Source organism: Callorhinchus milii, unplaced genomic scaffold (assembly GCF_018977255.1).
Source record: "Callorhinchus milii isolate IMCB2004 unplaced genomic scaffold, IMCB_Cmil_1.0 Scaffold14, whole genome shotgun sequence".
Taxonomy (NCBI): Eukaryota; Metazoa; Chordata; class Chondrichthyes; order Chimaeriformes; family Callorhinchidae; genus Callorhinchus; species Callorhinchus milii.
In genome coordinates, this window is record NW_024704755.1 from 14,102,569 (window position 1) to 14,119,685 (window position 17,117).

Here is a 17,117-nt window from a genome sequence, read left to right on the forward strand (position 1 = left end):
AGCTCAGTGGTTAGAGCACTCGCCTCGTAAACAAGACCTGGGTTTGATTCCAAGCAGGGCGAAACGTTGGGCAAGTTTCCTTACTCCACACGCCTCTGTTTACCTCTCAGTAAGTAGTAACCTGGTTGTTACTCAATTGGCGGATCGCTTTTCCGTAGGCAAAAATTCCTTCAAAAAAAAATTGGTCACTCAATCCAATTGAGCTGCTGTGCTCAATTGGCTGCCACGTTTCGCCCATAAAATATACAGTCAATTCACTTTACAGGATATTCTGTGAAGTGCTTTGAAACGTCTTGAAGAGGTGATAAGACGCTATATCAAATGCAAGAATTATTATTATTATTGTTTTTTTGACAACCGACAAGAGTGGGTTTGAGCCTCACTAGGTGGACGGTAGGTACCAGAAACTCCCTGTGAGCTTCCTGGTGGGCACCACAGCACAGCATGAAATGCCTGAAAGCATTGGTACCATCTTCTTGTCCGCAGCTCGGACACAGATCCCTTCCCATTGACGGATGGTTCCACTAGTTGGAGGTGCAAGGCACAAGCAGCAGCTGCTTACCTCAAGGCAAACCAATAAAGGTGGATTCTAAGCGCTGGATGTACAAACGTATGTTCATGAACTAGGACTCCAGGTAACGCTTTCCAGCAGCTGTAGCCCCAAGCCTCAGAAATTCCTCATCAGCTATCTGACAGACATCTGACAGTTTTCTGCCTGGCTTTTGGATTTTCTGTTAAGTATCTGTTGGTGTCCACAATCGCTCTGTAAATGAACCCAAGTTATAATGAAGCAATATTCTTATGGGGTTCTACTGTGCATCAGATGTGGACAAAGCACTGTATCGTGCTGCATTAATCAGTGTATTTGTCATTGTGCACCTACAAATAACAGTAATGCAATTGGTAATGATAAAAAGCATTGCATCCCAAATCAAAATTTAATTATACATGTAAATTTACAATACAGTCATTTAACATGATAATCTCTTGTGGAGCAGATTAGCATTTAGCTTCAGTATATTGCAGATTTGCTGCGTTGAGCAAAGTCTGTGCTCTGTGTGTGGGTGCACCATGTTTTGTGCATGGCTGTCGTGTTTCTGTACTGACAGTACGCTCAATGTGTAAAGAATGTATTTGAGCTGAGTGAAAAATATGAAAAGGCTCCCAGAAAATAAGCGTGGAACAAAGTTTTCGTAGGTTTCATATCTTTTCACACACACTCCCACCCCTCCAAAAANTAAGCACAAGGGAAACCGAAAAAAATGTCTTTGCCATGATCACACGTTCAGATTCAAAACAGGATTGGCTGTGAAAATGTATTGAAAGTTTCACAAAAGTTCTACAAAATAAGTTTGTGTAGGCAGCTGTAAATAATAATAATAATAGTCATAATAATATTAATCGTTGCATTTGACATCACACTTTATCACGTCTTCAAGACGTTTCAAAGCACTTCACAGAATATACTGTAAAGTGAATTGACTGTATATTTTGCTGGTGAAACGTGGCAGCCAATTGGGCACAAGAGTGTCCCACAAGCAGTTGTGGATTGAGTGACCAAATTAATATAATTTTTTTTGAAGGGATTATTACCCCTGGAAAAGTGATCCACCAATCGATTAACAACCAAATTCCTACTTACTGCTAGGTATATAGAGGCGTTTGGAGTAAGGAAACTTGCCTAACGTTTCGCCCTGCCGAGAATCTTGCCTCTTGGTTAGCGGGCGAGTGCACTAATCAATACACTACAGGACTCCACATTGCAAAATCATCAATGTTTAGTGAAAGCAAACATTGCCATTTTCACTCTCTTGCAAGCAAACCCCATATTGTGCTTATGCTGTGGGATGCAGCTCATTGTTTGGCTGGGGGTTAGCTGCCTGATGCAATGATGCGATGGCAAGTGGAGCAGTTGTGAATGAATTGGTCGTGAAGTGCCTATTCCCCTCTCCTTGATACACTTTATACATTCAATGGTAATGATGGACTTTAAACCCACATCCAACTATTGGATTGGGAATCAAATACAAGAATTGCAAGCGTGGATTAGGTACACACTTGAAAATTGAAACAGTTTGCTGATGATACGAAACAATATACACACACACACATACCCCTCCAATGCTACTGACCACTGAACACATCATGCAGGGAATGACTGCTTATTCAATACTATCTGAAGCTGGTCTCAAGACCCTTCTCTTCGATCGTGCCTTTGGTATCCCTCCCACCGCTCTGCCTTCCCTCACCCCTAAACCACCCGTCCCCCATACTCGGGCCCCGACGCCTGACTGTTCAGCGCTTTGGGAATTCCTCCCAATGTGAAAGGCGCTCTATAAATGTAATTTTGTTGTTGTTGTTAACTGCATTACTAACTTGTAACAAAGGTAACATAGGTATTCACCTGCAATTAAACAGTCATTCCATTTTACAGTAAATCCTGTGAAGTGCTTTGAGTCATTTCGGCATTGTGATAAAGCATTATATGAAATGCAAGGATTATTATTATTATTATCTTCTTATCCTCTATTTTCTATCCGCAATATTTAATCTGTTTCCAAAGCCATTTTCTGGAATAATTTGCCATTGTGGATTTTTTCTGGTTGTTTTACTGAAATTATATTCAAACATATCCTAAATGTTGCCAGTCCCATAATATATCCACCTATATAAGAAGCTGCTTCAAATTCAATGAAAGCAAGCAGCAGGCAACCCTTTATTTTACTGTGTAAAATGTTTCTGGTGAATGTGCAACCTATGTGTAAATGTACATCTATTTTGCTGCAAAGGGATTTAGCATCAGTGCAGGTCTACAGTTTGTTACCACTACTACATTTGTCAAGTGCTTTGAGATGTTCTTCTGTGCGAAAGATGCTAAACAAATTGGTCAGATTAATTTGATCATTCATTTCATGGCAAATTATGGACCTTTGCTTAAGCAAAATGGCTGTTTTTGTCTTGAAGAAAAATCACTGCATTTGACAGTAATTACTACGAGGCATTTTGAGATGCTCTAACTTTCTAGGTGCTGTAAAAATGCAAGTTCTTATAAATGCAAATTGTGCATTGTACTTTGACAAGAATCTCCTGTGGGAAAACATCTAACCTTTTTCTGGGGAAGAAACAACAAAGCAGGGGGTGGGTGGGTGGGGAGTAGGTGGTGATACAGTTCTGCGCATTGAATAGAGAGCAGAACATGTACTGTGATCTGCGAAATGGCATAATCCTGCACACTCAATACAGAATAGAGAGCTGTAGAAATCCTTGGCTAAATGCTATGATGGCTTAATGCCAGGAAGAGATAGAAATTCTCAGATCTACAGTATATCTATCAACGCATCATGTGGTGCAAACAGCTGCACAGTGAGTAAACCCTTACCTGGTCAATAAAAAGCATTTATGTGCACTTTCACACATGTTTTCTGCCCCACAAATAACAATGCTGTACAGTTACACAACTGAGTAACTTACCTTATTGAATAATAAGGAGGCGAGCGAGAGGACCCAGGTTCAATTCCCAAGCAGAGCGAAACCTTAGGCAAGTTTCCTTACTCCACATTTTTGGGTGAAAATCGATTGGTAAGAACTGATTTTTTCCTTTTAACTGAATTCAGTTTTTCAAAACAATTTTTTTTGGTGTCAGTGATGGAACACATACATCCTAAAACTTGCCTCGCTACATCCAGCGCCAGTTCGGGGAATACACATATAATGTCATCCACACATGCGCCTCCACAAGTAAGATGGTTCTTAGATTGTGTACACATCACATTGTGTGCGCAGTTCAGCAGACATTTCCAAATACATCATAATTCTCACTAAATTTCACCAGGTTTTGTTGTGTTAAATTTTGCCCGCCGATTTTCTCCCATTGTTTGGCAGAAAAAATCCCTTGGATTTTACATTGTGAATAAAAACTGATGTTAATGGGCCTTATATGCAAAGCATCCTGGTGAGAAATAAATCTTTTTACACCGTCTCGGGCAGATCAGAGCACGGCCACCAAAATGAGACAGCCCAAGGTTACCTGATAATAAACTCATAATTTTCAGGTTGGAAGGACAGGCCGTCCTGGGTTTCTGTATCAGTGACATAATTCATACAGTTAAAGTGCATTATATATAATTTCATTTCTGTCAATGGAATTTTAACAATTGCCTGAGTGTAGCCTATCCCTTATTGTAAAGTAGACATCATTACTTGGATTGTTGCACAATAAAAGCTGGATAAAAGTGTTTAGATTTGGATTAGATTAAATAGATCAAATTCATCAAACAAAAATGTGCCGTTATCTTATCTCCAAAAAGCCATGACCATGGAGGAAGCAGAGAAGCTGGTCAGAACAGTACAAGGGGCTCATTTAACCAAATGTAAGCATGGACCTGAACCAGGCTTGTGTTTTGGCTCTGAACCAAAAGGAGAAATTGAGATTTTATTGACTCCAATTGTGCCTGGATTCTATCAGAGACAATTTGCTTAGTCCTAGAAACTGTGTTTTGATATGTTTGTCAGAATGATTTCAGAAAGCTTGCCAGACAGCGATATCAATTGCAAGCTTTGCGGTTTTAGCTGGTTAGACTTCAGCAGGGCCCCAATGCACACTCCGGGGTCCCCAAGTCTCAGCTCTTGCCATCTTGTGCCTAATACTATTGGGAATTAAGTAAGCAGGATTCATCCCTCCAGGGAGAGAGTTTACATTCCATTGCAACAATTTATCACTGGGATTTCCATGTGCAGGTGGAATACGTGGAATTCTCAGCTTGGTTTGGATACTCTTAAGCATGGAGATGGGTTTCCGCGCGTGTCAGACACCCGGCTGACAAATAGTGGCCTGAGATTGTTAACATTCATTTGAACAGGCAGGTGGGATTGTCTGTTCAAGTGAACGTTAACATCTCATAATATATTGTTATCCTGAATGAAAATCTTGATGAATTCAACTTTCAATCATCGTGAATTTGGTCACTGGAGTCTAAAACGTCAACTTAAGAACACTCTGGTAAGTTAAAGTTTCACCAGACTCTGTCCACCGCAGGAACATGTAATAAGTCGCTGAAGAGATGCTCATTTATTTCAGTTATGAGCTCAGGCAGCAGTTGGCCTCCTTGGTGCAGCAGGAATCAATTCCCTTTCACTAAGTAACAATACTTAGGTACTTAGCCAGCACTGAATTAGAAAACTGCTTGCCTGTCTGGATTGACATTCTGAAATGAAAATAACACTGATTCCCACTACTCAAATGGAGTGGTTTGCTGACTTGGTGGTGACCTGTATCACCTGAATAGCTCCCTTGACCTGAAATGGAAACTTCCTAGAAGGTTACTGCAAAGAAAATAAAGTTGAGAATTTATTTTCCCAGGTAGGAATTTACACAACTTGACCTGATTGAGTGAGACTAGTTCACAGAGGTTGTATCCTTCCAACACCTTACCCCAGTATACCGTCTCCTGTTAACTAACACAAAGATTAATGTATAAGCAATGTGGTGCTCCTTCAAGCACCTTACCCTCATTCTGTCAGTTATATGAGTTAAATGACTTTTTTTTCATTGTGACATTCTGATGCTGTGCATGGAAGTGGTGGGTCAGAGGGTTAGGTGCTGTTTCTTGGAATAGTCTGTTTCTTGGGGTCAAACTGGAACTGAAAAGGGACAATGTGAAAGAGATCATTTCCTCCCCTGGTGGAGTGGACAAATCATGCATAATTCACTGTGAATTGACAGGTGAACGGGTTACTGCCTTTTGCTGGATATAAGCTGTGTGGTAGATAACTCCCTGTGCAGAGGCAGATATCACGGAGATGACCAGGATTTCAGTTTCAATCAGAAACATGTGAGCAGACAAATGGCAAAAATGAATTATTTCATAGATTCCTCAACCTCAATTTTACTTTGCATTTTCCCACATTGTTACAGCAGTTCATTAATTCCAGCATATTACAAACTACTCTCTAGGTTTTTTTGAAGGATTAATATACTGTAATAGTAGACAAAATGGTAAGTAAATGGAAATTAAAAAATCTGACTTGCGTCATCCCAAGTTAATTCAGCTCAACCTTCAAAGTGCACAGCAGGATTTAACACATGCTATTTGCTTATCACAATTTACAGGAGAGGTTCAGATGAAGAAGACCCTTCGACCCATTTGATCTCATCTTTCCAGAATACCCACCCTACCGTTTTCAATTACAACAACAAGCTGTTTCTTAAATGACTGCAGCATCCCACCCTCTATCACTGATCCTGGTAACCTGTTCCAGTGTTGAATACCATTTGTGCAAATAAATACTTCCTAGTAGCTGTCCTAAACTTGTCTTTCCCAACCCTGATTCTTGGTGTATCTGAGAGGATTGGGGTATCTGAAACCAATGTTTCAATCTACACTAAATTTACTGAACAAAGGATTCAGTTCAGTCTGAACATTGGTAATGATTGGAAGCAGTAAGATGACTGTCAGTTGAAGGAGGGACACCATGGTATTCATTTGAAAAGATCAGGGGCTGCAACAACAGAGGAAGAGTTCACAGTTGGCTTTTTGCAGCATTTCAAAAAGAGTAGGTACAGAGGACCACATAGAGAACCAATGGTATAAAACAACCCACCACTGCCCCAAAAGTGCTATATCATCTAGATATCATTCATTCATATCCTTTATACGAAATGGAACTTCTCTCCATAGGCTGATGTATTAGTGAGAATGAAAGTTAGTTAAATTACTATGCCAATTAGTTACAGAGATAGACATGGAGACTAGCACTCAGACACCATTGCTCCAGTGGAGGAACTGTTACCAACACAGACTCGCTGGGCTGAATGGCCTCCTATATTGCAGTTTCTATGCATTTTTGATAACTTGATACGTTGCATTGATTTATTGCATCAGATGCAACTGTTTATTTCTATTATAACTTGCTAAAACATATTCCTTTCAGAGAAGTGACTGAGGGCGGTTTACCGACTGTGGAGGAAGTTAATTTAATTCCTGCACTTGAATAAACTATGCAAATCAGATACTGTTGAATAATCAAAATGTATTCAGTGATTTGCCTCCTCCCACATGAGTGGGATAGGTTCTGTTTGCTCTGCATATGTGTGTTCCGTCAAATATTGGTGTCTCGCCTGGAACATGCTGTGTGATTTCTAACAAAAGATGATCATACTTGTGAGTTATCAACTATAAGTTTAGGAGTCTGACTTAAGTCTGACAATGGGAACAGTATAGAAACAGTTAATAGTAGACCACTGTGGACTGGAGAGAGAATTGGTGGAGCAAGAAATTGGTCTATCAGCTAGGAAGGCGCTTCATTCAGAGAGGTTGTTATTGTGTCTCTGATGTAGTGCAATCCTTGGCCATCTGTCTAGATGGGAGGTTCAAGGTAACAATTTGCCGATTGAAATGTTCTTTCTTTTGGGACGGAGTTTGCGTAACATTGTACACGTGAACTCCTTCCATGGTCAGCCCAGGGTCCAGAACTACACATTAATTAATAGCCCATTAAGATGAATGTTTGTTAAGAACTCATGACTTTGAGACTTGTAATTGTTAGGTATTTTTATATTACAATGTTTTGAGGCAGAACCTTATATTGGTTGGGTGTTTTGGTTCTGAGGAATTGGATTGCAGCTTTGCTTCTCTCAGCTAAAACCATACCATTTACCACTGCGAATACTAGCAACCTTCTCACTGCTTGTCAGCCTACCTATTGAGGCTTTGGTTTACAAGGTTAAAAAGAGTCAAGTGGGAATAATCTCAGCTCCCAGTGATTGCTGCTAGAGGGTGGTCAGTGCCTGTAGGACCACACCTTGAAAGGCAGTGCTGTGATTGTTCATGGTGAAGATGATAAATACATGTGAAATTGAGATTATCCAAAAAGAAAAGGCAAAAATAAATCTTTAAAATACGTCATGAGTTGAGGAGACTTTATGAATTCTGGTGATGAATTGTTCCTCATTAAACACCATCATTCAGATTATTATATAATGAAGGAGAGGGGTTGACATAAATCATTACATTGTCAAAATGAAGTTTTCCCACTTATTCACTGATGATATTATGAGTTGAATTGTCGATGCTCGGAGTAGTGCTGCTTCTCAGCGAGAGGTTGTGAACAGCACATATACCATCAGAAAGCTATTTTCAGGAGATTAAATCCTTGAGTATCTATTTTTAATCTCATTATTGGTTGTAACAATTTTCACCTTTAATTATCCATCGTTTGGGTGGTTAATTTCCATAAAATGAAACCAGGAGTACCTTTTCAGTCCATTGGATCAGAAAATAATATAAATCTGTTCTGATGCTGTGTTTCTTAAAGGAGCCAGTGACATTACATTAAGTGTATAGAGACACTGCTTTGAATGAGCAATTGAGTAGCAATATTGTATTAAGCAGTCAACAGAGAACCAGTTGGTGTGTATCCAAGTAGCCTTTCATTGGCATCTTGAATACTGAATGTGAGGTTCAGCTGTATAGAGGAGCCAACTTGGATGGTCGTGAGCACGAAGTTGCTTGCTCACACTGGCATCCCAGTTCCCAGCTAAAATGCAGACTTCAGCTGGGTTTAGTCCAGGCGAATCACATTCAGTTCCACAAGAATGCCACATTATGCTCAAACAATATCCAATTGACATTACCTGGTTTAATGAGAGCTGTGTTGAGTCATTGACCAAAAAGTATTAAGGGTTTGTCAGTTCGAGGGCATGAGGCCATCGAAAGGACATGAATACTGTCCAAGTCCCAGTCCTCAATATTATACAGCTGCAGGCCATGTAACACAAAGACTCAAGCTTTGTGAAACAGTACGATCAACTTCCACACATTTGGCCCCATTCCTATCATTCTTCTTCTTGAGAAGAGCAATCACATGTTTATCTCCTAAGGTGACAGCACTTTATTAATTTGGATGATAATTTATTCCTTATTTAACACAATTTTTAGATCTTTGCATTATAAAGAGTGTGGCTGACTCAATCCTTACATTGTCAAAATGAAGTTGCTCCACTTATTTGTACATGCAAATGTCCACCATTGGTATCCTGAATTGAATAGACAACGCAACACAGCTGCTTATCAGGCAGGGATGGTCACCACAATATTGCTTAACAGTCATTTGGAATTCAAGGTCAAGTAGAAGCGTCCCTTTGAAGTTAGTAACGTAATCAACCGGGTAAAGGAAAAACAGGTAAAGAAAACTTAAATGTAAGGTTGAGAGGCTTAACCCAATCCAGTGGATAAAGGCAACAAAGGGTTTGCCCAGCAGCAGTAAAAGTGATTGTCCACAGGGTTAAGACAAGTTAGGTAGGAGATCCACTGGTATCTGTCCTGAAATTGCTATTTGCAACTCAAAACCTGTGTCCTTTTTTTCTGCTGACTTGGTGCATCCTAAAGTATTGTTCTGGGTCTAATATCTCAATCACATTTCAGAACATATATACTTTTATAAGATCCCATCCAAGACATCTCTTGTTTAGCCTGAAGAGCACTAGCTTGGCTAATTATTGCTCAGAGCCAATTCCTGTAATGCTGGGGATCATCCTCAATGTTACAAGAAGCAGTGAAGATAACTCTTGGCAAGTTCAATCCCATCCATGGAGTATATGTGCTCACTGGCTCTGGGGCTTGAGCTCTTACGTCTGGATGACTAGAGCTGTTTGCAGACTCTCAGAGCAGTCAGACCGGAGCACTACACGGCTTGAGGATGAGTTCTGGGCATCTGAAATAAATTGATTTGGCAATATAGCCCAGCATTCTATTTGCCTTGTTTATTGCTGCTTCACACTGTTTTGACATGGTGAGCGATGAGTCATCTAACACCCCTGGATCCCGTTCAGCTTCCCTCTTGGCAAGTTCTATCCCATCCACAGAGTATGTGTGCTTCTTGTTCTTATTTCCTATGAATAGAATACAGTATTCATCAAAGACCTAATAATACAATAATCTGCAATCTGAGGTACAATGCAGTAATTAGCAACCAGATAGTCATCAAAATGATAACTATAATAATCAGAAGTGAAACAGTACTGTAATTAACAATCTTAGATACAATACTGTCAATTGCCAGACAGCTATACAAACGTAATTTGTTGTTGTTGCTGTAGTAATCATAAATATAATAGGTATCAATAATCAGGTGTAGTGGTCCTGAGAACTAGAATTATAGCGCAGTAACTAGCAATCAAATGCAGAGGTTATCAATAGTCAGATTGTACATAGTAATAATCTGATAACAATCAGAGCAACAGACAAATACAGCAATATATAATCAGAGGAACTTGTCAAATACAGCAATGTATCAGGGCGTAGCAATAATTTGTACAATAATTTGTAACGAGTAGTCATGAGTCAGCAATAATTCAAGAGCAACACTCATAATATAATAACTTCATTTCTGAATTCCAGTATTTTCCTTTATGCATTGGGATCCTTAACAGGCAGATGAGAACTCAGTTTAACATTTCAACCAATGTATGGCACCTCTGATATTGCAGCGCTCTCCCTCCCCCCCCCCCCCCCCCCCCCCCTCCAAGCAAAGCACTCTGGAGTAACAATTAATGGCAGAAACAAGTCATTTAGAAAATGGAAGGTTAAAATCAATAAGCAAGTAATTAGTTGCAGTCATTATTATTATTACATTGGCTAAAGTGATTTTACATGAATATAAGTAGCTTGAAAGTTATCTATGGGATGAGATGATGAATATAATTCATTTTGCAGAAGCCTGGTTAAAATCGGAGGTTGCCAAGGGGCTCATTATATAACCTTATGCTTTGTTCAGCAGAGCATGCTGAGCATGCTGACACCCACCGACATGCAAACTGGGGCAGAGGGAATAAAGTGGGAAATATATTAAAACAGATACTTGTGTGAGACATTTGCAACGCACGGGAAAATAAAATGGGGGACATGGTAATATTGCCAATAAGGGGTGATCTTCAAAGAGCCTGAAGAAAATAAGTCATCTGGGTCTTGATACACCAGTGGTCATAGTTATTAGATTGAATACTGTAATGGGGACGAGCAATAATGATCATTCCAATTTGAGGCCAGAATAGAAAGAATAAATTGGGAAATAGCCCCACCCTACCATGGGAATGCGCTGACCATTGATTGACATCAGTGGTGCTTGCATTACAGCTTTACAGGTTATAGGGCTGCTGAGTCTTGAAGGCAATGTTGGGACTGGTTTTAAACAAATTTTCCTGTAACGCCGTCCTTTGTACTTTCCTAGGATCATCCATGAGGATGGTTTCTCCGGTGACGATGTCAAGCAGTACAAGCCTGTTGTGTACAGCAACACCATCCAGTCACTGGCAGCGATTGTCCGTGCCCTGGACACCCTGGGTATCGAGTATGGTGACAAGGAGAGAAAGGTAAGTTGATGAAAACAAATACACTGCTTATACTCGTGGAAAGGCAGGTGGGCAGCAAGCTACAAATCAATATCTGATATAAGCAAACCAGGCCAACATACTACACCATGATATCAGTTGCTGTTTGTGGACATATTACCTATTTTGCAGAATCAACACACCCAGTTGATTGGGCCATTAATAATATGCCTGTTGAAAAAAAACAGAGAATCAGCAATAAGTACTGTATACAAATTTTACTGGGTTCATGACTAAATCGGGAGTTAGATATTGAAATTTGTACAACAATAAACAGAAGATCCAGTGGAGATTCAGCAACGCATGATGTCAGGGCTACGTTAACCATGTCTGGCACAGCTGCACATTTCTAGCTGGTTATTAATTAGGAATTCCACCAAAGAATGGCCATTTAATGGAATCACAGCCTTGCCCCAAATCATGAATAGTTGATGATAATTCCTTGCTATGACAATCCATAATCGATTCAGAAAGACAGTTTTCATATCTGGACAATAAGTATTGTTTCCTAGACAGTGCTGGGGCTTATATATCTCACAGAATCCTTTAGCTCAGTGGTTAGAGCACTCGCCTCGCAAGCAAGAGACCTGGGTTCGATTCCCAGCAGGGTGAAATGATGGGCAAGTTTCCTTACTCCTCACGTCTCTGTTTACCTAGCAGTAAGTAGAAATCCGGTTGGTAATTGATTGGTGGATCGCTTTTCCGGGGGTAACAATTCCTTCAAAAAAAAATATAATAAATTGGTCACTTCAATGCACGACTGTTTGTGGAGCACTTCTGTGCACAATTGGCTGCCGCGTTTCACCCACAAAATATACAGTCAACTCACTTTACAGTCTATCCTGTGAAGCACTTTGAGACATCTCGAAGACGTGATAAGGCACTATATCAAAGGCAAGGAATATTATTATTACCTCAGCAATGATTATCTTCACTTTAAAAGAATGTGTTGGCCTAGCTCCCCCGATGGCCTGGTGGGTAAAGGTACACTAGGCCATACAGATGGTAAAGCTACAAGTTCAATTCCCACGCTTGCCTGAACTAACTGATCTCAGCAAGGACATTGCTTGGCCTCAACTCCCTGTGGGTGAGAGGAGGGAATCAGCCAAAGTTTCAGTTCCTCATTTCCAGAAGACGTGGGTTGCGTGAGAATACGATCAGGCTCTTTCACGAACAAACAGTTGAAATAACCTGCTGACACACACTAGCAAGACTCGCACATAAATGACGGTCACCTGGGTAGAAAAAGGAAGAAAATAACTGGAACACCTTGGGGAGCAGGGAATAGTTATCATTGATACAAAGAAAACCCAGAGCGAAAAATGTCACATGTGGTTCCTTCAGACTTGAGTGTAACATGTCGGCTGAATTGTATAACAAAATTGTGATACGAAATCCAGCACTTTCATAACGTCATCGTTCTCTCGTCATGAAATACAAAGAGGACATCTCTGAGTGCAGCAGCATTTCAGTCAAAGCAAGCTGAGTATTGTCAGATAACAGGGTGGTCTGTATAACTCAGACTGATGTCACAAGTCAGTTAGACCTTTCAAGTATGTGCATGCTATGCATGTATGTCGTCTGTTCTGCTCCTCTTTCTGTAATTTGTGATATTAGTGCAGCTTTGGATTCAATACTGAAATTTGCGATGGAACACAACACAGCCCACATGGCATCCTTGTAAGGTAACGCTTAGCAGATTGAATTACTGACACAGCCCCATATGTAAACATCCAGGGCATGCAAACATTCAATATGCAAACACACTCACACAGATGGATTTTGCTGCTCCTACTGATGGCACAGGTTCTGAAAGCTATAAAGTCCATTTCGTTGGAACAAATTAACTTGTAGTTCAGGGGCAACTTTATTTAAACTCTACAAACAAATTCTTGTAATTGCCGTGGCAACACTCTTAGTCAAGATATATATAGTTACAAATGTGACGTCAGCATGATCTTTGTTTCTCTGTTCAATGTTGTGTGATATGATACTAATAAAGGTAAAAGGAGGTTTGATGCATGAGATCAAATCTAAAGTGTAGAAAGTCACACTCTATTGTCTTGGGTACAGATTGGAATAACCTTACTCTTGCCATGTGCCCAAGGCACCCAATTTATTCCAAAAGTGATAACAGGCACTTGCGTGTTTGGCATTGAGCTTAAGGAGGCCTGCACTGGAGCTGAGGTTGGAGAGAAAGCAACGGATTTGTGAGTAGTTAAGTAATAATTTACCGAACTGACAGAAACAGGAGGTGAGTACCAATCTTGATGAAGGGGCAGTGCTGGAGGCATCTTACCCAGTAATACTTTGCCGAGGATCGCCATGCCAAGCAACAGTTTCCTCGAGAAATACTCTGCAATCCCCTGCTCCCCAAAAAACCCGCCAGTGTGCCCTTTGGCAAAGGGGAAGCCAGCCAGACATTTACCCACAGAAGAAAGGGAAATCATTGAAAATCGGTTTCATTATATATTTGTATTTGCACAGGGCCTTTTAATTTGCAGTGCAAGTGCTGAGTGATTCCAACATTCCAACAACGACAACAACAAAATTACATTTATATAGCGCCTTTCACGTCAGGAGGTTCCACCCTTCTTCATAATCATATCCTGTTGCTTTCTTTTACCAGCGAACCAAAAAGAGAGGCAACTGAATTCCACCTCACTCAACATCCCTTGGCCAGGTAGACCATAAATAGAGGTGCAGAAGTAGGATCACAATTGTCCCTGAGCCATTACAATGAGCACTATTTTGCTCATGCTTTAGAATCTCAATTGAGAGATGAATTCCAAACTTGATGTAGGCCAAGCACTGGAATGTTCCAATACCTACAAATCCCTCCTTGAGACAAGTTCAAATCTGAGAGTAAGAACTGACAATGCAGTGGAGTATTGAGCTCAGGTTAGGGGACATGCGTTTGAATTCCCGTCCTGACTGGCATTAACGCAAGTTAGTCTTAGGGGATGCTTTGTATTTTCGATACAGTATTAAATCACAGATAAGAACCTCAGATCAGTGCACATATCTTAGGGTTATGATGGTACAGTGTACTGCTCAAGGCTCAAAAGCACAGCAGCTGTTTGTCATAAAATGAAGCTTTCTCTGTGAGTAAGTGCCTGATAACACAGTTGGAGTCATCCAGTCTTGTGGACAAAACTTGGCTTTTAATGTTTGAGTGCAACGTCCGTTCAAGTAAATGTTTTCTCTTAAGTGTCTCACTAAAAGCTTCTGGGGCCATTTCTTGGTACATTTATAATAAGGGCATCTTCTGTGTGTAGTACAGGCTACTTTATCACAATGGACGGTAAAGAATGCAAGGATTGTATCGAACGGAGAGGAGGAAAAATACAGGCTCAAGCATAATATTAGAAGGCATTTCTTTTGAACTGGCCTTCTCTGCTCTAAACTTCTATAATTATCTGAAAAATGTGGGTCAATTCCTGTTCATTATTCTGTGGAGAAGAGGAAAATGTTGTAATCGGAATCAATCAATCACTGGGTTTCGCAGCCCAGTAAATACTTGTTTGTATTCAGACTCTTTTATTCTTCCAGTCCTTTGCCACGACTGTGCAGATACCATTTCTGATAAATTTCCATTCACAGTATTTAGTGGAAACACATTCAGCAGATGGAGAAGTGTGGAGAATTTAATTCTCACTTTGAGTTATTAATAACTCTTTATCGCGCCCTCTCCCATCTAAAGAGAGCTTTGCGTCAAAGCGGCTGCAATTGGTTTTGAGTTAAAAACTTTGACCACAAGCAACTTCACACTGTGGCAGAAATCCTGTAGTGATTTCTCAAATTTTAAACTTTTATTGAATAGCACCCCCTGGCTTAGGTGAAAGTGATTTCTTCTGTGTCCTGGCCGGCTTATATTTGAATCTCCCATATATTGAATTTGTTGCCTACGACATTTACATGTCCCTGCCTGCACTAGATGCTCCCACATAGTTATGAAATACAATTCATCAAAAAGAATGAATTGCAAATATTCAATTCAGGTTAATAATAATCGGTGCATTTGATTCAGCACCTTATCATGTCGTCGAGACATCTCAAAGCACTCCACAGGACATAATGTAAAGTGGTGTGAGTGTGTGTATTTTATTGTTGTTGCCAAAGTGCACGTAGCAATTGCAAATCAACTATGCGAACAGTCACTTAAGGGTGCCTTAACGAACACATTGTCAGCTAACACAGTAACACATGGATCATTGAGATCTCATTTAAAGTGTAGTAGTGTTTCTGCTACATGGACAAGTTTGGCACTTAAACCAAGATGACATCAAGATAACTCTCAAAATTGCTTCTGTTTGGATCTCTGACAACACAATCTAATTTGTGGTATTTCTTAATATGATTCAGTATTGTGGAATTGAAAATGTGCAAATGAGATCTATTTGTGGTAACCAAAAATATACCTCTCTGGCACAATTCACCTCCAGAGCGGAGTTTGCATTAATGGAATTCTAAAGGCGTTCTTTATTAAGGGTTTCCAATTAGAAATTCCAATATTTAGTCCTTAATGTCTGTATCCATAATCAGAGTAACATTTGTTTTGTAATTGCAGTGTTATATCTGTGCCCAGAACATAACATGTTTTGGTTTCTTTATTCCAATTGGAGGTGAGAAGGGAGAGCAATAAAATATCTTCACAACTGTGATCCTTGTGATACCTTAGTACTCAACATTCTGTAATGTCAACAAAACACAGAGGTGAAAAAGGTATAAATGTCTACGTAGTATATCTAGTATCGGTATGCACTATATTTTGCCTCAAAAATACAGTCAATGCACTTTACAGTATATTCTGTAAAGCGCTTTGAGATGTCCCAATGGCATGATAAGGTGCTATATCAAATGCAAGGATTATTATTATTACTAAATGCTGATTCTTCCATTGTTGTGTGGCTCTGGATACTATAAACCAAATACTATAAGCAACTATACTTGTTCAAGCTGGATTCACATTCCTCAAACGTACCAAAATCAATATCGATAAATAAGCTTGTATGAATGATGATATCTGTGAATTTGGTTTAGCGATTATAAAGCTGCACCTGGAATAATAGTTGTATAATTCTGTTCACCAAGGCATAATTGGGTGGCACAAATTCTAGAGGTAGTGAAGAGGAGAGCAACAAGATTGATTCACAGTGTTAGAGAGATAAGCTGTGAAGATCAACTAGAAAACCTAGAGCTCTTTGGCCTTGATAAGCAACATCTTAGAAAGAAAAAGTAAAGTCAGAACAATACATTCAGATATATCAAGTTGCGGAACAAGAGGACATAGGTTCTGGGTTTCTAAGGACAATTTTAGACCAAAACCGGGAAGTATTTATTTACACAAAGCAGGTTAAAATCCATGAAACAGTCAGAATGAGCAGTTGATTCAAGGCTGAGTTGTGAGTGGAAGAACCAGAAATCAATGAGGCAAGCTCGCTGCTCATATTCTCTCACTGCAAGTAAATGGTGTATAAATAGAGCACTTGGGAGATATTAAAAAGCTTCATCATATTAAAATCTGTTATAAGACCTAAGCTTCACTGTCTTATAAAATTACTGTGTTCAGATTTAATTGACAATAGCATCCAGTAATCTATTAGTGATTTTTATATATAAAAAAAACTTACAACCTTAAATCAAATCAAAGGGTGACAGTAACTGTGACACATATCTGGTAACCACAATGCACTGAAATGAAACAGTTGTTTTGGTTGGGCCAGAGATG

The 17,117-nt window shown here is 39.7% G+C and overlaps 1 protein-coding gene across 1 annotated transcript in view; it reads left to right on the top strand.

Annotated features, from left to right (window-relative positions):
- The first annotated feature begins 4,309 nt into the window (after positions 1-4,309).
- gnao1b (guanine nucleotide binding protein (G protein), alpha activating activity polypeptide O, b) overlaps positions 4,310-17,117 on the top strand; it is an 89,537-nt gene continuing 76,729 nt past the window's right edge. Inside the window, exons 1-3 of the mRNA XM_042340414.1 lie at positions 4,310-4,336; positions 10,774-10,832; positions 11,227-11,368. Coding sequence (XP_042196348.1) covers positions 4,310-4,336; positions 10,774-10,832; positions 11,227-11,368 — 228 coding nt within the window. The remainder of the gene's footprint in view (positions 4,337-10,773; positions 10,833-11,226; positions 11,369-17,117) is intronic.